This window comes from Chelmon rostratus, chromosome 20 (genome assembly GCF_017976325.1).
Source record: "Chelmon rostratus isolate fCheRos1 chromosome 20, fCheRos1.pri, whole genome shotgun sequence".
Taxonomy (NCBI): domain Eukaryota; kingdom Metazoa; phylum Chordata; class Actinopteri; order Chaetodontiformes; family Chaetodontidae; genus Chelmon; species Chelmon rostratus.
Window position 1 is genome coordinate 14,517,738 of NC_055677.1, and position 24,469 is coordinate 14,542,206.

The 24,469-nt window shown below is 41.2% G+C and overlaps 2 protein-coding genes across 10 annotated transcripts; one reads left to right on the forward strand and one right to left on the reverse strand.

Moving 5' to 3' along the window:
- Positions 1–1,654: 1,654 nt before the first annotated feature.
- Positions 1,655–7,407, reverse strand: plcxd2 (phosphatidylinositol-specific phospholipase C, X domain containing 2). Its single transcript, XM_041961738.1, has 8 exons — positions 7,305–7,407; positions 6,945–7,081; positions 6,686–6,805; positions 6,072–6,125; positions 5,796–5,951; positions 4,632–4,742; positions 4,098–4,228; positions 1,655–2,582 (listed from the first exon to the last, which is right to left on the reverse strand). The coding sequence occupies exons 1-8, from the start codon at positions 7,405–7,407 to the stop codon at positions 2,423–2,425; spliced, it is 972 nt and encodes a 323-aa protein (XP_041817672.1). The 3' UTR covers positions 1,655–2,422.
- Positions 7,408–9,702: 2,295 nt separating this feature from the next.
- mak (male germ cell-associated kinase) lies at positions 9,703–24,020 on the forward strand. Of its 9 annotated transcripts, none has more exons than XM_041961175.1 (16): positions 9,703–9,831; positions 11,978–12,401; positions 14,169–14,223; positions 14,519–14,640; positions 15,216–15,295; positions 16,665–16,797; positions 16,988–17,159; positions 17,679–17,846; positions 18,876–19,133; positions 19,543–19,751; positions 20,086–20,225; positions 20,867–21,013; positions 22,175–22,261; positions 22,957–23,076; positions 23,399–23,494; positions 23,671–24,020. In XM_041961175.1, the coding sequence occupies exons 2-16, from the start codon at positions 12,298–12,300 to the stop codon at positions 23,829–23,831; spliced, it is 2,052 nt and encodes a 683-aa protein (XP_041817109.1). In that variant the 5' UTR covers positions 9,703–9,831; positions 11,978–12,297; the 3' UTR covers positions 23,832–24,020. The 9 variants fall into 9 exon arrangements, with proteins under 9 accessions (XP_041817109.1, XP_041817107.1, XP_041817112.1 ...); XM_041961173.1 differs by lacking the exon at positions 15,216–15,295 and adding an exon at positions 15,718–15,800; XM_041961174.1 differs by lacking the exons at positions 9,703–9,831; positions 15,216–15,295 and adding exons at positions 11,805–11,875; positions 15,718–15,800.
- The last annotated feature ends 449 nt before the right edge of the window (positions 24,021–24,469 follow it).

Consider the following 24,469-nt stretch of genomic DNA (forward strand, 5'->3'; position numbering starts at 1 on the left):
GGTGGACTGGTCACAGACATCACCTAACACCAGGGATATAGCGGTGGTTAAATGAACTCAAACTCCGTTTACTCAGCAGTGTATTTGCAGAATAGTGATTAACCTGACATAAATGGCTTTCCAAATATAGTTGTACATTTTTATGTAACACAAACACAACATGCAACCAAAGCAGTGTGATGTCATTACTGCCAGTGAAATCTCCAAAAACATGTTTTCTTGTTAAAGAACTGCAGCATATGTTTGGCTGCGATGAAGCCAAGCAGAGCCTGCATCTGATTTACGTGGCAAAGCGTCCCCGCTGGACCGCTTGCTATAACTTGTGTTGAATTTAGGGAGAGGGAAATCGCAGGCGATGGGGTGTAAAGGCTGGGAAAGCCAAGTGTAGCTGCAGATCTGCTTCGACTGTGGAGCAAAAATATTTTTGGAGAGCCGCGTCAATGTTTGCACCACTTTGGGCAGTGAGTGTTGGTAGAATAACAGAAGCCTGGCTGGCAAACACACGCACACGAGCGTGGAAGAGCACGCTTGGGTTGTCGCCTTCTCCTTCTAAACCTGGGAAGCCAGCAGGGATAGATCCAAACAACAAAGGAATGCTCTCCATCAGTCGGAGATGCTGCTCTCCACTCTCCCACTTGCCTGCCGTGGTATGTGTTCTGTAATTACTGCACAATTAAAGTGCCTGTGCTTGAGACTGTGTGTGTGTGTGTGTGCCTTGCGGTGCTCGGTGACCACACTCAACCATGTCAACAATGTGGCCTGGACAGAACGGCCAATTTCACACAAGTGAGTCAGGGAGTGAAGGGCAGAGTTGATATGAAACGAAAACACTTTTACTTTCTTGTTAGATGATGCTGAAGGGGAAAAAAAGCAAATAAATCAGCTGTTTGGATAACTCTCTCTGCATTCTCCATTTTCTATGATCCCAGCTGAGCTTTCTCTTCCTTTCGTCTCTGCTGTCTAACTGCTCCTCTGCTTTGTAAATCACTTCTTCTACCGCCTCCCTCTCCATCCTTACTCTGACCACAGGAATGCAGGGCGACTGTCACTGCACTACTGTCTATGTAATGCATAGTAATCACTGGGCCCACAAGGGACACACACATAAAACACAGGAACACACATACACATACGAAACATTTCAGACGACAGTTGCTATTTCTACATGCAGTATGGTTTGTTTTATGAAGCCTGGTGCAGACTTTACACATGCTAGACATGGTCATATACTATACTGTGATTGTGCCTCTGTGTATTTCCCCTGCATGCATTTAACTGGCTTCTACATGCTTTTCTGCTTTAGACAATGGAAGTGAAAAATACTGAGCAAAAGTACCGTAAACATAAACATTTATAGCTGTATATATGTATGGGTGCATGTGTTTTATAGGAACTGTGGCACGAGTTCCACACATGTTTGGCTTTCCCTCTGCAATTCCCTCCTAAAGGTGCGATTGTTTGCATCTCTAGTTAAACTATATGGCTCAACTATAAGTATCCAGACAGTGTTGACACAGTGGGCTCGTCTTTCACAACGTGTGACTTTGCTTAACATAGAAACAAAATACTGCACCCTGTACTTTTCCCTTATGTACATTTAATTAGAGCAGGTTAAATACCTAAATATGCAGTATTTCAACACGCAAAGGGGGGAAAAATGCAATATTTGATCCTGGCTTTCATCATAATGAAAAAAAATGATGTGATCACAACATTTGAGAAAAAACAATTGCAATATTTGAGGTATTTTTGTTCTTCGAAGCTACATCCCTGAGTCATGTGATCACTGTCCAGGTGACAGGTAGCTGTGAGGCTGTTCCTGCACGGTGACCTGTGCTGCATTGCCTTGTTTCCACTATTGCCCCAAAAGGGAATGCAGGATATGGAATCCAGAAAAGATGCCAGAGCCGTGGTATGATGGAGCTGGTCGACCTTACGATGGTGATGGTTAAAAAATGCCTCTGGGCATGCCATGTGTTCTGTAATCTGAGCTTCAGCATCTTTCCCTTTTTTGGACTTTGTGCATCATACCGTGGCTGAGAGAGTTGGCTACAACCAAAACTGTGACGTTTCAAAAGTTAGTTGCAGAGTTCCTGTAAGATTTAAAGGTTTTATGCCATTAAAGCGTCCAGAGGGTATCTGACTCATACTGTATTCCTGTGCATCTTACTGCTGGAGTGTCCTTGAGCAAGAAAATGAAACCTTGCCGGCTACAAAAATAGCTATTTGGTATGATGAGAGTCACTAATGTAATGCAATACATTATTATTAAAACTCCAGAGAATGTTTATAGAATCCAATTCCCAGGACTCCAGCATTATCTAAGAATTATTACCCAACAATGGGGGAAGAATCTGCCATCCCACATCCAACCTCTACCAAAATGTGGGTCAGCGCAAGTTTGTCCTGTAGCGCAAACGCGTCATCTTCGTTTGTGACCCTGTTCGGACAGCAGCAGGTTGTTGAGTTTGATGACGATGTTGGCAAAGTCGGTGAGCTCCACAAAGTCAGAGGTGATGATGTTGACTCCGTCCACCCCCGGCCTCTGAGCCTCAACCCAAGACATGATGGTTGGCAGGTTTCTAGAGCCACAGGAAGAAGAGAGTTTGTGTGTGAAGGCAAGCTGAACATTCTGTCACTTGGATTTCAGTTGAAACCGATCCCCTGACCTTACAAGCACACTCAAAGTATCTAGAGCCAAGTTTCTGTCTCTGTAAGGTTTATAGTTATGGCTATAACGTTGCCAAAATCTAATCAGTTGTTCCTTGGCTGAACGTCTGTCCACCAAAATCATGAAAAGCTGTTGATAAGGTTTTGAGATACTGTATCTTGATGTTTTAGAATGTGGCAGAAAATAGACCTGATGCGGAGAAAAAAGTTAAAGGGAGTGATGTTTGTGTCTGTCTGTCAGTGATAGACTGCTTTGCCACTATTGTCTCAAAATTATTGCTTTGCATTCAAGCGCTTTCTGTTTTTGGTTCTTGGCACACGCGCACACGCAGGCACACACACGCATCATGACTCGCTGTATGATTTCTAACACCGTGAAACTCTCCACTGTGTTTGAGTCGCCAGCAGAACAAACCCAGGAAGTTGGAATGTTTCTCCGGCACTGATAAACAATCCCATTTCCTCGGAAGTGCAAAGTTAGGCCGCCTCCTGTCTCGCCAGAGCGTCCGTTCAGAAGCTTTATATCCCGGCATCAGTGGCTGTTTCTCTCTCATGTAAGGGTATGACGGGTATGTACTCTAAGTCAGGATTTCCTCTGTCATTTCCACTTAAATCTCAGGCTCGGCAAGCTAGATGACTGCTAAAGTTTGTGCAAGTGTGTGTGGTTATGAAATAAGATCTCTTATCTGAAAGATGAAATGTGTTTTTGCTTGATGCTCTGTGGAAAAGAGAATTAAAGCTAATCCTTAGTGAAATGGATCAGTGAAGCAATATTGTAACAGAGAAGCTAGACATAAAGATGCATGCGTCATTTTCTTGTGTTTTAATAATTCAACGAAGGTAAATACAATGGGTCGCCGTGCGTAATGGCGCATGTGCTCTGGCGCAACACTTCTCAATCACAGGGTTTTCTGTCCTGCTGCCTTCAGAAGGCTGCAGGGATTTAATGAACTGAGGAAAAAGCTTTTCTTGCAGTAGCACAACAGATAAGAACCACTCATGTAAATGTATAGATGGCTTTACCTGCGTTCCTGCTTTCTATTTAAAACACTTCTACTTGTTTGAGTGAAGAATTAAATTGGTTAATTTTCCATTGAAGGCATTATTCTGCTATTAATGTGCATCGCACAGACACAAAAATAAGGCCCTGAATTGTCCTTTTCCCTTGTCATGGGCATGTGCAAAGCTGGCAATCCCCTTTGTAGCAGGCATTTTTTGCGTTTACTGTACTGCCATCTACTGGCCACAGATGAATGTAGGTTCACAGGTGCATGAGTACAAACACACTTTGGCTGTTTCAAAGACGTGTTTCAAAGCAAATTGTATGCAAACTGATGTATCAAAACCAAACAAAGTTGTGACTAATTAATGTGCGTCCACACATACACAACATTATCAGTCACAACCTCCTAAAATCACTCACTGACCTCTCCACCAGATAGTTGCGTAGCCCCCAGACCAGGCCCTTGGCCACGGTGTTAACCCTGGGTGTGAGGATGGCCTGAGACACGTGGAAGGACCCCTGCTTGGCTCTTTGCTTCAGTGTTGTTTCCAGGAACTAGACAGTAGAATGTCCAGCGCAAACAGTTTGAACACAACAGTCTTAACTAAATTGCCCCTTTTTATGTTACATTTTTGGAGACAAAGCTTTAAATAAATGTCCCAGAAGGAAGATAGAAGGTGAAGAAGATGAAGAAGAAGAGGAAAAGGGTAAGACTGAAATGACTGAGACTGAAATGTAGTTTATTTAAAGTTAAATTCACCATTAAATAAATGATTAAAGTCTAACAAAGGCAAAGACATTATAAAATGCAGATTTTTTTTAGCTTCAGTCCTCAATCTTGACAAATAGTGAATTTAAGCTATCTCTATTGATATCCATTGAATGAGGTGAAAGAAATATGCATGGGGGCTCCTTGCTGGCGAGTCGTTATCACAGCCAGGGGTTGAATGTTCCTGACCTGTATGAGCTTGTTGGGCTCGGTGGTGTTGGCCCAGGGAGCAGGGATCTTGTTGCCAGGCCACATGACAGGGATGCCCTGAGCCGATGGATGATGGTAGAACACGATCACCTGAGGAGACAAGAAGATGAAAGAATAGGTGTGTTTAAAGGACTGCACATGCACAGGCTTACCCTCAAATGACATTAATGTGTTACGTCATGTAATGTGACACTCAGTCCCATGTTGATACTTATATAGCAGGTATAATATCAAATATAAGGTCATGAAACTTGTGTAGAATTATGTGTGTTTACAGTAATATGTACACACTTTTACATTATTGTCCTTTTTAAACACAGAGTTTTCAGCTGGACATTACCTGCAATTGATAGATAATTTTGTTTAAAATCAGAAAAACACATTTGACTAGCCAACTTCTTATTGCAGCAATTTACCAGTGAAACCATAAGAGACCAGTTGTGTTTCAGTGCACTGCACACTCTCTCTCTCTCTCTCTCTCCTTCTCCTTTGCCAAGTAAGCCAGTCACAGATTAGGGTCAAGGGAACAGGAATTCAACTGATAGTATCTGAATGAGACACAGACATGCACCTACGACCGCACAGACATAACATTAAGATGCATGTGTACATGGAGCTTCCCATGTCTTTATATGTAAGTATGTGTACGGAGGGGGATGAAGAAAGAACAAACAGAAGATCAAGTATGTAATGAGGAAAACAAGGAATGATAATAAATGTAAAAGAAAGGCAGCGATAGAGAGAGAGGGAGCAAAGAGACCGAAATGCAGGAAAGTCGAAAAATACAAAGAGAAATGGAAAGAGAAAGACAAGAAAGGACAAAAGCTAAACACCATGAAAGAAGGAAGGTGGGTTGGAGGGTGGAACAAGAATTAATGGGATGACACCCACAACTAATTCCTGTCGAGGACAGTCACAGGCGGCAGGGATTACCTGACCACGGGAGTTAAGTGGGCTGTCCGGTAAACACGCACCAGCACATCACTTTTACTTGTATGTGTACATGTTAATGTGCACACACACAGGCCGCATGTATTTTCATGCACACACAAGCAAAATCAACAGAGTAGACCTTCAATAAGCTTTTAATGGTATGAGATCACTTGATGCACACATCAGCACATTGATGCATTCTGATCTCACCTGGTATTTCTTGTCCCAGAGGAAGTCCAGAGTGATTTCCTCCACTGCACAGTTGTTACAGAGCCTGCTGCCAAACACTTCCTGGAGCATGTTGAGGAGGTACACATGATGCTCTGCGTCCATCGCATAGTAGTGGTTGAAGTCTAGAAACACTACCTACATCAATCAAACATTAAAATCAGTCAGTTGGTGGGCCAAATCCATCTATCTAGCTATAATCATAGTTATGTGTTTGTGCTTTAAAAATAAATAATGCTATTAGTTTTGGCTTCTCACCTCTTTCTTGTGTCTGCTTAAGAAGGAGTTAATTTCTAACAAGCCATCCCTCACCTTTGGGGGAGAGCAGAGTGAAAGGTTTGAAGTTAATTGCTGCATCAAACCTAAAAGTCTATAGGTCATGTACTTATGCAAAAAAGGCCACAGCTTACAGTTTAGGTAGCAATTATAGAGCCCCAAATGCCTGATTGTGTAGTTGAATACAAGATATCTATGCCTTTGTTACAGTATGTTGAGTTATTGTCCTTACTATTGAGCAGCCTGTATATATCTATATCTAATATTTTACAGCAGCAAGTCACACTACCTGCAGCAAAGCACTGGAGAGAGGGCTGTTTACAACTAAACTCACAACCTTTGATCCCTGTTCAAGGCCAAAATCCATCCCACTACTAACAACATCAGCTGGAAACTAGAACACAACACTTGTAGATCACTGCTGATGCTGTTGTACGAGCCAAAATGAAGGAGAAACATCCAAACAGGCTGAAATACCTGAAGCAACATTTAAATCAAATGTTGATCATTTTGCAAAACACAGGAAAAGAAAAGCATGAATGGCAGTTACGATGACAAGCATTTAAATGTCAGTAAATATTTACTCCACTGCTCACCTTGTGGCCAAACAGGCCGTGGATGAAGTAGATCTCATTTCCAGGCTCGCCTGGTTTGGAGGAGACCCTGAGATCAAAGTAGCGAATTCCTGCATCCAGCTGCTCTTTAAATGTCAGATTCTAGGAAAGAGACATTATACTTTACAAGTGGAGACTTTCAAAATCTGCCCAAAATATGTCATTTTTTTTATGTCAGCTGTATACTGCCTGGCTCCCCAAGTGGCTGGGTCTGCACATGGCACTGATCTGAACTCAGTACCTGGGTCATGGACCACTTCACCATGACTTTCTTGGCCAAGACGCTGAACATGGTGGCCAGGTATTTCACGTATGCCTTCTGATCGGGACCCACAGGGGCATGCACGTCCACCCAGAAGGTAAAAGAATCATGAGACCCTAGAAGAGAGAAGATTGGTGATGATGGGGCCAGTGGGAAAAGACATGGGGCAAAACAGGTTAAGATGCAGCAGGAGTAAAAAGACAATAGAGGAGTGATGAGGTGGTGTATGTATTTTCAGCATGCAGTTAATACATCATTCTCTCAGACTGAGAAATCCAGGTGTGATGGGCGGATGACTAGGCAGGGGAGAGGCCACATCTTTACGCACGACAGACTCACCTGGCACGGCGAGGTGTTTGAGGGGCATGGCACTGAGCTTGGACGGGAGCGAACCCATCCAGTCGGCATTGACATTGCCGATCCCCGCAGGCCGGGTCTTCATGTCAGAAACGACCTGTCAACACGCTCCCTCAGGAAACCGCTCTCCGGTGCAGACGCGGCCCCGGTGACGGATTCCCGTGCGCTCCCAACAGGAAAAAACTCCCATAGATCATCTTGTTGTGTCGCCGTTAATGTATCCTACATACACCACCGGTTCCAAACGCACTAAGACTCGCACCAGATCGAGCATGACCCGTTTCCTGGCTCGCTCTCCGGTAGGTTATTGTATGGCGTCGCGGTGCGCTGTGTTCCAACCGACGAACCGGGCATTCATTGATAGGACCAGCGGGTGACTAACGACTGTGATAATCCTCTTAGAGCAAAATTCCGCTCGTTATCCCCCCTTCTGCTGCTTCTTGGCTTAACCTGCCTCGTGTGTGTGCGAAGACCACCCTCTGGACACACGCGTAGCTACACTAAAAACGCACACAGGACAAATGCCCATAGAGCATTAATCAGTTCATAGCAATAATCTTATCTGTGACCGCCCAGGTGATGCGGATGATGCTTTGGTTTATTCTATTCATGAATTCATTAGTTTACTTTTACTGGGACTGGTGGAGACGGCGGTCCTGTCTAATTATTACTATAGGCCTACTGGGCTGTGTTAAATCATATTTAAATGATCAGTTAATATTTTTTAAACTACTTGATATGCGTTTGTGTCTTCTCAGGTGTTTATTGGACGAGATGAAGAAAATAAAAACAATCCTACAGCACCATCTATTGGTGCAGCACTTGAACTGCCACTGTGTTCAGAGAGGTGGTAAAAGAAAGAGCTCACACTCTGTCACTTTTTGTCAACTCAAACATTCGTGTTCTTTTAGAAACTATCGACACACGTCTGCCTTATGAGACATCTTTCAGTTCAAGCAGCTTTGTTTTTGGAAAAAAAATGATTCATCCTTCTCACTTTGGGTGTGAAACTGGCTGCACATGCCAATCACATTTAGTTTTTTTTTTTTTTTTTTAAATCTCACTTGTAGCTATGGTTCTCACTTTGTGTAAGGCCTATGTAGAATCATTTTGTCAGTCTATTTGGGGTTGGAAGATTTTAGGACAATATTGTGGGAACTGGTGAAAAATACAGTCCAGCTAAGATTAAAATTTCAACCTTAGGGGTGAATTAAGGGTGATTGGGACCGTTTTTGAACTTCCACAAGCTTACTTGCCATGACACAAACAAACAAAAAACAAGCCTGACAACCGATACATTTCTGTAAGACTGAACAAGTTACCTATCCACCTGAGGATGAAAGGAGGTTATGTGATATCCCAAGGAGGTGTGGCATACCCTGTTGTGTAAACTGACCCAGTAATTTTTTGGTAACATTTGGGTGATTGAGATAGAACCTTTGGGTGACTAGGATAGACTAGGATCTTATCACTGATATAGGCTACGTGAAAGCATATTTATGGCAAAATGTAATTCATTCTTTGATTTAATTGCTCATGCACATGAGCCTATGCATTACGACTCCATGTTCATTTATCTTAACTTTATTACAAAAAACATACACATATAATTTTGGTAAAAAATACATTCAGCCTTATTGTGGTAATACAAAAATGCTTTTAATCCAAAACGAATTGAACACATTTAACTGAAGAAATAAATAAAAGCTTCAGGTCCAAATTTCAATGAAAACTGTCCACTACAAACTGTTTGCTGAACACATCATTTGAACACCTAGTAAAATCCAGCAAGTCCATCAACATGTTTGTGGTTGATAATGTGTCTGCACACAGGAAGAGGCTGGGAGGCACTAACCCAGAGCATACAGAGCATGCACAATGGTTTTCTATTGCAAAGTTGATCATTTGCTCCACCTTTTAGCCTTGTCCCAGTTACCCAAAAGCATCCTGAAAATTACCATCATATTCCATTAAAACGATGTGCAATATATTAGCGATGTAAATTATTACCTTATGATGAAAACGAGCTAAAGCTCATGTCACTTTCCTTAACTTTGCCCATTGCAAGGTCAACTTCCTGTTTGGTGCTTACCCCCGCCCATCTACGAGCTGTCACACCAATGAGGACATGCAGTTTTGATTATGTGGTTCCACTGTCAGGACTAAAAAAAGCTTTTATTTTCACTCATCATGCGAGAAAATAAACCTTGTATTGTCCTATTTATTTTATGTCGCTGTCAGTCTAAATTCACCCAATTTCTTGAATGAATTTTACACTTCCGCAGTCCCACAAAGCATTGCGCTCGCACGCGCCACTTGTCATCTGGCAACTTAAACTGTAGTCCTCGCGTTTGTGTGTACGTTGCCATGGAGAGCCGTTGCACACACACGCGCGCACCTTATCGTAAGGGCTAGGTTTCGATACTACGTGAGTTTTTATCTGAAGAAACGTCGTGCTATCAGCGAGCCCAGGCAACGGCCGAGGAAAACAACTGTACACCCCTAGATGGTGAGTTTGAAACTATAAGAGAAAGAAGAAGAAAAAAAGACGAAACAGATTAGCTGGCTTGAACAAAGATGGTTGAGCAACTGAACTGTCAGGGCTGACATGCCAACAACAAATGTTTCTCTTCTTTTTCTGGTAACTGTCAGACTACACTGTCTATTTCCAGAAGTTTAGCTAGTTCATGAAAACGGTTATGTTTTAAGAGATAGGCTTTTATTCATGCTTTTGTTTAATGGATAATCTGCTGTGTGTTGAATGTGGAGATATAACAGCAATATTACTGATGGGCAACAAAGTAACCCACAAATTAATTTAAAGAATTTAATGTACTCTGTTTCCTGCCCACTGCTAGGTTAGTGTCCATGTGTACTTTCAATATAATTGCCCTTGAGCAGCCTCCTAATGTCATGTGGCCTGGATACATCTTAATTCCCTTTAAATCCCTCCACAACAGATTGCCATATGTGACAGCTGAGTGCCGGCCAGCAGGCCGCTGCCTGGCCTCTCAGCCTGTCCTGTTGCTTATTGTTTCAGTGGGACTTGGATATCATGCAGGGTTTTGTTTAGAGGAATCATTTCTACTTTGCAGTGGAAAAAGCTAAATTGAGAAGCCTTTATACAGTGTGCAAAAGGGATGGCAAATCTTTAAATATTTACATATTTGTAGTTGCACTGATGATTCATTCATGAAATGATTAGCAGGAGTCATAGAGCTAAATCCGGTTTGGACATCATCATCTGTGGATGGGAGTTCCTGGCCCCATTCAGTGAAATAAATGCTAATCTCATTTTGTTTAGCTGCCCGTGGCTTACCTGCAACAGTATTTCCTTTAACCTAAATAAAGCAGGTCGATACTCAAGGAAACAGGTTCTACTTATTCGCCACACTGAACTAAAGTTTCATGGAAATAACTGAGAGATGGAATCTAAATCCTACACCCATACATCCTTAACACCCTCATACTCAAAACGATGGGGTCTTTATTTCTTCGATCATGCGTATTTCATTATTTTCAAACAATATATCCATTAACCTTTGTTCATCCAAAGTATACCTGTTTTTTCCATAACATCTCATTTCCCTTATTATATCAGAGTATGCATGCTGTTTTGCTGTCAGGTCTCACAGCTGCACACTGGGCGACTGCTGTTTAAACAGCGCCAATTATGTTAAATGCCTTGCTCAAGAGAAACTGTATGTGAGTTCTTTGATAGTGCACAGCATTTAATTGAAGAAGTCTATTCCTGAAGGATAGTTCAGTTATTGCATTGATTTTACCAACAAAACTCTGCTTGTGAGCATACATGCAGCACCATGTCCCAAAAAGCTATAGCCTTTAGAATTATGTTCAATTGCTGGGACATCATGCTACACATTTTTTTTTACATTTTTTTTGGCCCAGACTTCCCCTGGGTCTTCTATTGAAGAAATAGTGCATGTCCTATACAACCCAACATTAATCCTCCATGCAAAAGGATAAACTACTCAGGCTACTATAAGACACTCAGTTTACCTTATTGTCTGTGAGACAAACTGAGACATTACTTATGAGGCTGATGTCAGAATGCATATGTGGATATGATGCAATTGCATTAAAGTAAGGAAAGCATTTAGGACAGTGTGTTGCAATCGAAAACAAAACAGTGGACAGATATGCATTTAGGAAAATAAAGTATATCGGTGTCATGGAGGTCTGACAACCACTTTGTTTTTGCTTATGTGATTTTTAAAAAGTCCTTAGGGTCAATGTACAATATAACAGTGTGTTCACTGCGTCAATCAAATCCTCTTGCCAGGCAGGGCGCTTGGGAAAGGTAGTGGATGCCGGTAAGCATGATGATGATGTAACATCCTATTTACATCCCTGTTGGCCTAATCTGCCTAGGACTGGCTGTGTCATCTCCCTTGGGTGGTCATGTTGGAGCCTCCTACTAGTGAGACACTCACTTAATCCTCCTCACTGATGGAAAAACAAGAAGTGGTGCTTGCTTTTCTTTGTCCTCAGATCGCTTATAAATCCTGTTTTGGCGGAATTTTCAGGCATAGGTAAAGCCTCTAACAGTTGTCCAAATTATTGTATTTGTAGTTGATTGATATGTACTGCCTCTGCTGCTGCTGATGATGTGTATTTCTTTTCTGTCTCTGAAGGATTGCAAAGTCACAGTGTCAACTGTTGGCTGACCTACATCCCCAGGATCCAACCTTTCTAACAACAGATCAGTTACTGCAAGATGTGTTTTGAACGAGAGATGGTGTGGATCGTCAGTTACTGGCCAACTAAAAATCCATCCTCTTGGGAAAAGAACGATTGAACTCTTTTGGAGAAGACGCCCCGGCAACAAAGATATTTCTTCAGCAGAAGAGGACAGGAAACAGGAGAGATATTTGATCAATGAATCAGCGCTGTCTTTCCAAAACTTGTTGTAAGAATAAGGAAAGTTAACAAGCTGATGAAACCGTCTTGAGAGATGATGAATCGCTACACCACCCTGAAGCAGCTGGGTGATGGCACCTATGGCAGCGTACTAATGGGGAGAAGCAACGAGTCTGGAGAACTGGTGGCTATCAAGAGGTGAAGATGATCTCTTTGTCTTAAAGATTTAAAGATCCTTTCCACTCAAAAATGTGTTTTTCTTAAGTCACCTAAAATGTCTGACTATAATGATTTGTATCTGTGCAAAGTTTGTCACTAGATTGATGTTTTCAAATTCCTCTAATAAAGGAGGAGATGTCTATGCGCTCCCCTCAAATCTGAGATTCAAAGTTACCCTGGACAAGCTAGATTTGGTACGTCACAAATTTGAAAGCCTGTCGCCGTCTAATATGCTAATACTGTCACTGCCTATGAGCCAGTTCCTAGGCAAACTTGGTTGGCTGTCAAGATAAACAGATAACGGTATTACACGCAATAATAAAAATCTCAGCCAGATGGAATATATCTTTCTGCAAACTTTGATTAGGTCTCTAATATAGAATTACATATTAACAACATGACAATGTGAGCACAATGTAGCACCATAATAAATATTATTGTATGTTTCATAACCACTAACGCTGTGTCAACCACTGTCAGTTACAAGATAACAAACAACATATGAACTACACTTACCATTCTGATACAGTTGCTGATTTTTGTCCACTTTAAAATGTGTCTGGAGAGGAATATTGTCTATCTTGTTTCTCTTTGTTAGACATTACAGTATATTGATATTATATTAGTATTGCAAATTGTGCAAGTGTGAGAGTTTGGTTAGTTTAATATTGTGGTATAATTTCTTTCTCCAGTTTTAAAGGCTGCTTTACATTATAGAGAAGTTGTACAATTCAGTTAATCTACAGTATTGACTGTTCTACAACAGCCACAAGCTTATATTAAACATTGTATAAAAGCCACAATAATAACACTGTGATATTTGATTTTCGACAATATTACCAAACTTTGCGACAGAGACTTTATGATGTCTTTAGGTTTCCATATATATGTTGCTCATGATAAATCCAAATGTAGTTTAGATTTTAAATGTAGATGTTTTGCAAAGCAGATGTACTTTAAAAATGCAAAATGTACTCTAACACTCTTACTTCATGAATTTTTCTTTGCAAGAGATAAACGTCTTACTAACAGAAATTCAAAGTGAAATCTAGGGCTAAGGGCCACTGGTTTCCGGCTGTCACCAGGGCAAACAAACCAGCTTACATGCCTTTGTTTCAGCAGCATGGCAGCAGGGTTCAATAATAGATGAGAAACCGGGGAGATGCGTCCACTGGTTGATCACCTGGTTACCATGCAAGACTATACATGGTGACGGTGAAAGGGAGTGAAAGTCGAGGGAGTGTGTCAGGTTGCTGACATTGTGGAAGGGACAGCCGAAACTGGCGGGTGCCCAGAGGGGAGAAAAAGACATCTGCACGTCCTGTAACTCTTACATAATTCCAGTTAGAGGGACAGGTAAAGGTGTCCTTGTTTTAATATACATAACAGCACATGCTGCGATAAAACTGACAACTTAATGTATCAGCTGAGTCAAGGTGTGTTTTACACTTAAATCAAGCAGAAAACAATAATGGCAAAGCCTTTACAGTTTAGAATATGAATTTATGTCACTTTACAATCTACAGCTTTTGCTGGTTTTCTTCTTGAAATGAGCTGAAATTAGAGATGTCTCAAAAAAGCTGAATTATTGATGGAGACAGACAAAGGAATTTTGTAAAGGTAATGACTGTACTGTATGTTGGAGGTAATATGTGCGGCTCGCATATGTGATGTCTTCTGTTCTTTAGTTGATGCATGTTTAATCTGTACTCCAACTTAATGTGTGGTTTTGACTTTATTTCACAGAATGAAGAGGAAGTTTTACTCTTGGGAAGAATGTATGAACCTAAGGGAGGTGAAGGTGAGGATGGTGATACTTTGGGCAGGTCATGGGACAGTTTATATCAATAGTACTTCCAGTAACTGGCAACAGGGGGAGACAGCTGCTGAGAACTGTTGCCAGTTACTGTTACCTCAAAAAGTTTTTTTTGTGTATTTTTGCATTTAGAATATTGCAAATCAGCTGCTCTCTGCCATTTGATTCTAATTCATAATTGTAAACATTTAATTTCATTGTCGAACAATTCTGTGTTTTATGTCTATTCTAAACCATGAGTGCTGTTATTCTTGCCCTTTTCCATGATTTATCACACCAGTCACTGAAGAAGCTGAACCATGCGAATGTGGTGAAACTGAAGGAGGTAATCAGAGAGAATGATCACCTCTACTTTGTCTTTGAGTATATGAAGGAGAACCTCTACCAGCTCATGAAGGACAGGTAAGTACTGTAAATACTTTACAATGCAAATATTTGTACAAGGTATATAACATAAGTGGTGTAGTTATCATTATCATAACATAGCACAAAGTTTCCAGATGTCAGCGTCTGGTCAGGAGTCTCCAGACTGACATGCCTGAAACATGGTCAGTTCTAGATTGTGATGTAATTTGGATGATCTGATGGGATCCAATGTTTCCAGTGGAATATATTATATTTCTGGTACCATGCTCTTAAAAGTTCACACTTGCCCTACATTCAGCTCTCCCTTGCGCACTGCAGACAGCAGACTAATACCGTCTGTGGGGGAAGCCCCGAGGTTTTTGTTAGTTTGGAAACCATTGTTTGTACTGCACCTGGGTTTGTCCTCTGTGTAAGACAAAAAGTACACAAGTTGAGGAAGCCCTCAATGTTTTACAGCTAGTCAGTTTAGTGGCTTAATGTGTATTTTTATGTATGCCTTGTTTTTCATTCTATTTTACCAGTTAGTGTATGTGTACAAAGGCAAACATAAAGCTGTTTAGTAATGATGCAAAGCAGACTCATGAGAATTCTACCAATTTTTATGCTTTCAGAAAAAAGTTGTTCCCTGAATCAGTGATACGAAACATAAGCTTTCAGATTTTACAAGGCCTGTCATTTATTCACAAACATGGTAGGTGTACCGTGTTCCCTTCATGCCTTGCATGAGTGGTTGCATACTGCAAGATTCATAGAACACGTTATTGCAACTGTAAAGCTCTGAAGTATTGAATATTTCAACCAAAATCCTGAATTGTCAACTGGTGATAGGTTGATCAGAATCTTGCTGTTTGTGAACCTTTCATACCTGCCTCATCTAACTCACTGTCTGCATTTCTATAATTAATGGATGTGTGGATGCCTCATATGTGGGTGCAAGTTTTAAAAATTGTACAAAGAACTCAATTATACAAGCTTTTGTATGTGTAAATGCAATGCCCATGCCTCCACACAGCCAGAACACATGAACCTTTCAGGATTTCTCTCTCTTTTAACTGCATTTCTTTCATTTCCCTTTTACCCCTCTTTCCTTCCTTCTCTTTGCTCGGCTGCTAGAGAGAATAAGATGTTCTCAGAGAATGAAATTAGGAACATCTTGTTTCAAGTGCTGTCTGGGTTGGTTTTTGTACATAAGCATGGTAAGAGGCTTTACTCTATCATTCTTTTCCTGCTCAGAAGTAGCATGACCTTCCAGCTGTTGCTTTGGGTGTGTTTGATGTTTTAAAAAGACTTGTAATGTAGTGCCACCCTCAGGTAGAACACCACAAGCTCAGTATGTACAATATGTTGTACGTGTTTAATTCACTATGCCTAGCAGGTGTGTTTTTACGTAGATACATATAAGAGACCTGGGCCATATTATATTTTACAATAGCATTAAATATTTTAGCTCCACTAGGCACCTGGCACTTTCATTTCACTATAAATCAAGATGCAGTGTATTTTTTGCTTGAAGTCTCTTCATGCTTAGAATTTAGATCATGTATTATTATAGTTGTATCTATAAAATGCCTTCACATGCAACTACTTTCATTAATACTACCTGGATTATTTTATTTTCAACACATGACGAAGAATGTTGGCACCGTAACTGGTAAAGCTGATGTGCCAACATTTGTATTTAGATAGATTCCCTTTAATATCTGCATGTGGCAACTACATGACTGTGCATAGAAGATTAGGCAAATAAAACAGCTTGATAAGGTTAGCAAAACGATGTGTCCATGGTTAGATAATAAAAATGTCAATGCTGAATACTCAGGCCTTGAATACACAGACCCTCAAACCAGGGCCACTGCTGTGGAAGGCAAGTATGCATCTATTCACCAGCTCGTCAGTATTCCTTTTCATGTGTCATCTGAACTTAGTACAACAAATGAATCTGAAATACTGGGGTAGAGTAGTGTGATTGTAATTTGGTTGTTTGGCCGTTTAGAGACCCAATTTAAAGGTGGCGTTTACTCTATAAACAGGGGCTCAGCTTGATATGAACTTTTCTACAGGTTTCTTTCATCGAGACATGAAGCCAGAGAATCTGCTGTGCATGGGTCCAGAGCTGGTGAAAATAGCAGATTTTGGACTGGCCAGAGAGATCCGCTCCAAACCTCCATACACAGACTATGTATCAACTAGATGGTGAGAGTATTGTCCAGGCGTCAATAGCCATCTAAAACACAAATGAAAGCATATGCATCAGTTACAGCGTGGTAGACTGCTTGTGAGTTCAAGCAAAAGAAAATTATTAACATTGTATGCATTATACTCATATATTTAGAGATACACTATGGGTTGTTGGCTGTCTTATTTAAGTATGTTCTCTGCCCAGGTACCGAGCTCCAGAGGTCCTGCTCCGGTCGTCGACCTACAGCTCTCCTATTGACCTGTGGGCTGTGGGTTGCATCATGGCTGAACTCTACACTCTTAGACCTCTTTTCCCTGGCAACAGTGAAGTGGATGAGATCTTTAAGATCTGCCAAGTCTTAGGCACCGTCAAAAAGGTGAGACGAAACTGAAAGGAGGGAGGTGGAAATAACTGACCTTTATTCTGTAATTACTTAAAACTTTTTGGAAGCTGAAATTAATTGAAACAATATCCCCAATGTTATGTTTAAGGTTATTTAGAGAGAATGTGTTTACCATATAAAACTAAATAGCACGTAAGTAGGCCAAGAGCAGTGTTCCTCTCTCTGTGGTGCAAAGCAGCTTAAGTGTGCTCCATGCCGAACAGGATGCCCACTTCATTTCAAAGGCTTTCCCCAAATCCATGCCTATTTACTCTGATTGCTAAGCAGAGAGCAGTCAGAGCCCATTTTTGGTATGACCTGGCCAGGAACTAAATCTGTGACCTCAACCACAAGGGCAGGCATGGGCAGGCATCCACTGCCACTGATGTATATGTTACATTGTTCATTGATGTGTAGGTTATAGAAGTGCAACATCTAATTAATAAATATGACAGTATTTACAATATGAAATACATAAACAGTAAAAAACCATCTGATTTTCTCTTCCCTTAGACGGATTGGCCAGAGGGCTACCAACTAGCGTCTGCAATGAACTTTCGTTTCCCCCAATGTGTGCCGACCCACCTGAAGACCCTCATCCCCAATGCCAGCAATGAGGCTATCACCCTGATGAAGGACCTGCTGCAGTGGGACCCCAAAAAAAGACCCACTGCTGTACAGGTAGGCACTAGGCGAGGCTGTGGCTCAAGGTCGAGTTAAGGTGTAGTTATATAGTAAAAGGTCAAGATTGTCATGTCTGTTCAATGAAAATGATTTTTTTTGGAAGTGAAAGTAATGAATATTTACGTATTATATATTTACATATATACTTTATTTAACCCAATCTGGGAAATACCATATATTAGTATAACTTTGAATATCAAGCTACATTTAAACAGATTCATTGAAACTAAAAATTGTAGGCCCATACTTAGAATTTTATACAGCCAGTCACACAGTCTGTATATGATGGGACAAAAGCAACAGGTGTCTGCGACTGCCCCAAGTTTTCATGCATCATGACTTTATAGAGGCCAGAGTGTAACCTGGACTTCAAGGACCTATTTGGGCATACTTTTAGCTTAATCCTAAAAAACATACCTGTTCTCAGTGAAGCAATTTCCATGACAGTGCAACGCTCTCCACTACATGCAGATTATCTGGAGTTCCAATACTGAGATTGCATTAGTATTCTAATCCTAGTCATTTTAAATAGTGCTTAAGCCATACTTCATTTCCTCTGCCACTGCTAAATGTTCTACCTCTGCTGGTGTGCTCTGTGTCATAAGCAACACATGGTCGTCACATAGTTAGACATAATTTACACACACACAGTGAGACTGCGGGCCATAATTAGGGCCCTGTGTAGGAAACACCTTATCTGTTGGAGTGACAATGCTTTTCCATTTCGTGCTTATAAAGCTCCCAGGTGTAGGTGTTCTAGTGTTATGCCATTTTAAGAAAGCAATTTGGATTCATTTTAAGCCTACTCAGCAAAAATGCAGGATTGCATATTTGAATGGAATAAAAAACAAAGGTTTGAGTGTACACGGTTCATGTTCTTTGTATGCAAAGGCTTTTTAAGTCCGTGGCTCTTGTGTTATGGAGTCCATAAGGTTTCAGGCCTCTGCATTCTGCTCGAAAACAATGCTTGCCGAATATTCATAATAACAGAATAACAATCTGTTTTGTGTTCTGCTTCCTATCTAGGCCTTGCGTTACCCGTACTTCCAGGTAGGCCAGATCTTAGGGCCTCGTCCTCAGAGCCAGGAGGTCAAGAAGGTCCAGGCCAGGCCGCTGGGCCAAAAGCAGGCCTCGGAGCCCAAGACTGATCCCCAGCAGTCTTCCTCTGAGTCCAAAGCCTCCACATCCTCCTGCAGAAACCAACAGCAGCAGCAGCATCATCAGCCTCTTCAACAGATCCCCCTTCCCCAGACTGAGAGTAAACCAGGAGGCCTCAGCCATGCAGTGAGTGTCTTTATGCAAATCAGAACCTTATTTATTTTATTTCATATTTAATAGAATTAAAGTGTGAAAGCACCTAAGATTATGCAGATAAATAGGCTGTATTTGGATTTGCCAGAATACTAGTACATAAAGGAGTCCTTCTGGCCCCTGACTTTGCATTTCAGACACCTCTTCTGAGGAGTAAGACTTTTTTCGGTATAAAGTGCCTTAATACAACTTTTAATCCAAGTTTTAGCAGAGCTCGTCGTATATACAACCTACTCCATTGCCTGCTCGCTAGCGCCCCCTGAGGGGTAAGACTTGTAGGACAATGAAAGTAGCAAAGAGCTCAAGTTAAGTTGAGAAGACAGCTTTTATCAATGAACATGCCATTTTGTGTGGGCACCTATTCTTTCATCTTCCTCTGCAGAAAGCAGCATCGCTGGGCAGTGAGAACAGCATTGGTGCCGGTGGGATGGGGGTGCTGAAGAGTGGCCGCCGTCGCTGGGGCCAGACTGTGGCCAAGACCTCAGACAGCTGGGAGGAGCCTGACCCGTCAGAAACCGCCGCCTCCAACTCCAAGAAACCCAGCCTGGGGAATGCAGAGGAGGAGAGGAGCCCTAAGGAGCACCGCCCACAGTCAGTGCTGCAATGTTTGAACAGAACTGGATTGACAATATGACAAAAATTTGAGCACTGACACTCAGGATTTCACTGCATTGAAGGATATAAAAAATGTGTCTGTAATTTAGCTGTCTCATGCATCATGCATTATTTAAAGTGGTAGTAGAGTATCTTAGTTGTGAAGCATTTCATCATTGTCATATAGTTTGTAAAATTATATATACTGAAATATTTGGTAAATGTTTAAACGCTTAACACTCAGAGGAGTAGGACAATCATTCAAGACTTTAATAGCTAAAATTAGGCTTTTTGGGTGCAGAGCTTTTAAGTGTCTGATTTCTGTTTTCAGGCCCAAGGAGCAGAAGCCTCTTTATTCCTTCAGCACAGTTACTAAATTACCCAACAATGTTAAGCTTGGGCAAATGGACTCCAATCTCCCAGGATCTGCTGCACGGCAGCACTATCTGAGCCAGTCACGATACTTGCCAGGTAAGACTCCATGACTAACAGCCACTCGGGTCATCTTTATCATTGGAAATAGAACACCATAATGTAGTGTTATACAAACAATTTTTCCATTCTCTTTGTGGGTTTGCATCATTTCCCCTCTTAAACTCACATGAAAATGTATTTATAAGATTTGTTGTATCTGTGTCAGGTGACTTATTGCTGGGAGATCTAATTACCTTTCCTGTTTGCAGACATCCGATGACAGTTACTACCTCAAGCAAACCTCAGAAACTCATATCAGCTGGCCCATTAACGCAAATACCAGTGATTTAATTAATTAAAGTAAATCAGGTTTTGTAGAAAAATTCATGGAATTATATCACAAGCACTCTGTCTTTATGGCTACCCAGTTTTTCTTTGTCTCAGATGTCCTTTGATTGTGTGATGAAGGGGTTTGTAGATATTTTGAGATTCCCTGTAGTGATTTGTCATTCAAGCATTACGGTGACTGACTCCACTCAATAAATTATATAAGGAGCATCCTCGTGTCAAGTAAAAACAATAGGGGGTCACTGCATTACTTTGGAGCCACCTGATCTGCCAGTTTTAGAAAAATGCAACATGGTGCTTTTAGTATTCATACCCTTGATTTCACATTACATAATTTCTTTTGCCTTAAGGGTTGATCAGCAAACATCAGACTTCTTCTGGAGATAAGGACTTGACTGGTATGACGCTGCGCGATCTGTGGGAGAACTCCTCCAACACTGTAAATAAACCTCTTGCACCTATTGGAGGAGGCTTACCTGTCACCAGAGCCAACGCAGGTAAGGACTGATGTCTAATGAAGAGGTGTGAAGAGATTTGATGGAGTGTGCTCAGCCCTAACCCTAACCTGGGGCTCAGGTTTCCAAATTTCACCAACGTGTTGAAGAAATCACACTTTAGAAAAATTACAGGGTTTTCTGTCAACAGCATGTAGCGCTCTCATAACGTAGAAAAGAACTGAATGACTTATGTCCCAGGATATTCATGGAGAATTACAAAAACCAGTGTGCCACAAAAAGACAAACCTTTTAATGCACGTATCCTGTTACATTTGCCAGTTTTTGTGTCGTGATGCTTCAGTGAGTATTTCACTCCTTCTCAGTGTTTATTTTACCTCTCATCTGAACAAAAATGTTGTGTAATAATAACAAATTGCACCCACTGTGCACATACACTGTGACTCTCACATAAAGTATGACAAAACAACTTTGTAGCTTCTAGCAAAAATAACTATCCTTCACAGAGTCTGTAACTGAGCTAAACCATTGCGGTTGACTTCAAAACTCGGCAATAAAGCTATTTATTCGGAGACATACATAAATAATGACTACAGCTTGACTTGCTTCACTTTGCCATGCAGCGGAAACCTGGCGACTGTCAGTGTCACATGCTGTTACATAATATGACCTGTTCTCTGTGACACAAAGGCTCTAAATGCTAATGATGCTGCTAATGTCTCCTGATCAGTAGTTATAGGGTCATTGACCAAAGCCTTGCTGGAGAGAGCCTAAGCGTCTGCGACTTTAGAGATGGGACACCTCTATAAATCATTTGTCATGTAGACAGACACATAATATGGGTCCCCACGGTGCTCCCTCCTTCCCACTCTTCTTCTGCCTCTTTATTTCGCCTTGTCTCTCCCTCCCCATTGCTTATTCATGGGATTAAGACTGTCGGTGTAAGATCAAGTGTTCCTTAAATGGCCCTCAACTGCACCCCCTGCTCATTTGTCCCACCTCCCAACACTCAAACAAACAGCAACGTTTGTTTTGATATCATTACCTGTGAATACAATTTTTCAATTCTTTCTTTTTTTTTACGTTGTTCATATGCCCATGATTTTTCTCACAATTTTCTCAACCATGTCTGTTTTTCTCATCCTTCTTTCTCTCTGATTGCATGCACATTTGCTCCAACTCTACTTTTCGCTGTGAGACTAGAAGAGAATGCATCTAAATCTGAGGATAGCCCACCAGAGAAAACGGTTGTTAAAGAAAGAATACTGGAGAAAATTGATCTCTCCAAAGGTATTTAACTGAGACGACTTCACATAAATGGTTATGTTGTATTTTACAGTTGGAGGCAATGCTGTACATTTAGGTATCTCTGACTCTTTTACTGTAAGTTACTTGTCATGCAGAAGCTCCTTTGTGCATAAACACCGTAGTCGTAGTTAGTATGGCAGCTTCGGGTATTCAGCCAGCGACTTAACATGTGAAAGAAAGCAGCTGCTAAAGGCTCTGCAGGAGACGAGGGTGCAAATACACAGTTTAAGCGGAGAACTAAGAGCTCCAGTTGCTAAATAGATGCTAAATTGCACTACAACCACAACGTCTTCATAAGGGAACAATGAGGCTTTTCACTAATTATACTGATAACCATCTGTGACTGCAGGTGAAGCAGACCGATGGTGTCGCTGGAAAAGCTGAATGACTTCAATCACTTGATCTTAGTCACTGTTGGGTCCTCAGGAGCTGTTGCATATGCAGTAGCTACCACACACATGTTCACGCAAATAATTTGTATCAGTAAAGCCATGTGTGAAAACATCTATTAGGTGTGTTTACTTAAGTTTTCTTCATTTGTTTGTGTTTTAAAAGGTGCACATTATTTTATCTTGCGTAATGTTGACTAGAAGTCCATGCTGGTTGGGTACCTGGAGGGAGCAACAATGAAATACATAAAATGAAGGCCCTTTAACTATGTCTGTCTTCTCTTTTAGGGAACTTTGTCAGCACCAAATACAACCTCTCTGGTGCTTACATGCCCTCATTCCAAAAGAAAGAGGTGGGCTCTGTGGGACAGAGAATCCAGCTTGCCCCACTGGCTGGCCAGCACACAAGTAAGATTTTATTCCATCCATGTAAAGCTAACAAAATAATCCTTGATACTTTTAGATCAGATAACCTCCCCACACCCCTACTTATCTAGCTCAACCGGTTGCACTCATCATCATTTCTTAATCTTAAGTAAATACTGTGTCTGTATCCTGTAAGAATAGCTGCTCTCTTGTATGGTCGTCCAGTGCTCAACCATTATACCATGCCTGACTGTTCCTAGTCCTTTACTCTTGCTCTCTGTTCAGTTTCCACTTTCTCATCTGCTGTTTCCAGCCAAACTCTCACTCACTGAGATGTTTCTTTCTCTTATCTTCACCCTTTCAGTCAATCTTTCTTCCTCTCCTGATAACAAAAAAGACAAACAAAAATCTGCCAAGGCCAAGCCCATATCCAACTCATCTTTGAGTGAAACTAATGAAGGTATTACCATTTTCTAATAGTTGCTACAAGGTTTTAATTAAAAATCAAGTCTTATTTATTTTTAGCTGGTGTGAATGTGTCTTGTGTCACATAGAAAAAGGCTATAAATAAACACAGATACCTGGATATGTTTGTAATATATGGTGATAAACTGACTGACTGGCATGTTACTCCAGATTACGAGGGCTGGAAGAGGAGGGCAGACAGGACTCAGATGAAGGGCAGCAACTACTCGGCCCTGGGAAAAACCTCTGGCAATCTCCTGACCAGAGCTCCTGCTGTACAGCCTGTTCATGGCAGGGTGGACTGGACATCCAAATATGGTGGAAATCGGTAGTTCAGAAAGAGGGTGGCACGGCTTCTACTGCTTGTTGGCTGAGGAAGTTAACCCTAAGCAGAGTTTTAACCACACACAAACTAAAAACCTGGAGGAGATTCTGTGTGTAAAATTCTGTTTGTCCCCTGAAACAAATGACATCTTCAAAAAAAAAAAACCCAGTATGGAGGTAGATCCTCCTATTTGGGAGACATGTTTTATGCCACAGTGGCATAGTTTTGTTTCCAGAGAGCCTGAGATGTGTAGATCTAACTGTAAATGTGCGTGGAGTCTGTCTTTTGATGATTGTTGCCATGATGCTGAACCAAGACTTTTACTGTCTGCAAGACAATCCCACTGCTTTCCTGAAGGATCCAGTGTGAGCCAATTCTACTGTTAGTGTTGGGACGTTTTGAGTAGGATTTACATGTAGTGCAGTAGTATTTTTTACACTAGTTTTTATTGTCAAGTATTGTTTTACTACTGATTACAAAGCATGAACATTTATTAATGGTCCCTGCAATACCATCCCCGCTGCTTTCATTCACCATATTGTGACTCATAAAAAACCTCTAACGGCTATAAAAATGATCACTTCAACTTATTCTGATAACTTGAGACAACTACACACCTCTTTGTATTATGCATTGAATTAACTG

Excerpts from the sequence above, each read along its gene's own strand:
- mak (XM_041961173.1), top strand. The coding sequence starts at position 12,298 with ATGATGAATCGCTACACCACCCTGAAGCAGCTGGGTGATGGCACCTAT. Across the intron at positions 23,077-23,398 it reads ACTGGCTGGCCAGCACACAA|TCAATCTTTCTTCCTCTCCT; the intron begins GTAAGATTTTAT and ends TCACCCTTTCAG. Across the intron at positions 23,495-23,670 it reads TTTGAGTGAAACTAATGAAG|ATTACGAGGGCTGGAAGAGG; the intron begins GTATTACCATTT and ends ATGTTACTCCAG.
- plcxd2 (XM_041961738.1), bottom strand. The coding sequence starts at position 7,407 with ATGAAGACCCGGCCTGCGGGGATCGGCAATGTCAATGCCGACTGGATG. Across the intron at positions 6,806-6,944 it reads TGAAGTGGTCCATGACCCAG|AATCTGACATTTAAAGAGCA; the intron begins GTACTGAGTTCA and ends TCTCTTTCCTAG. Across the intron at positions 4,229-4,631 it reads AGCCCAACAAGCTCATACAG|TTCCTGGAAACAACACTGAA; the intron begins GTCAGGAACATT and ends TCTACTGTCTAG.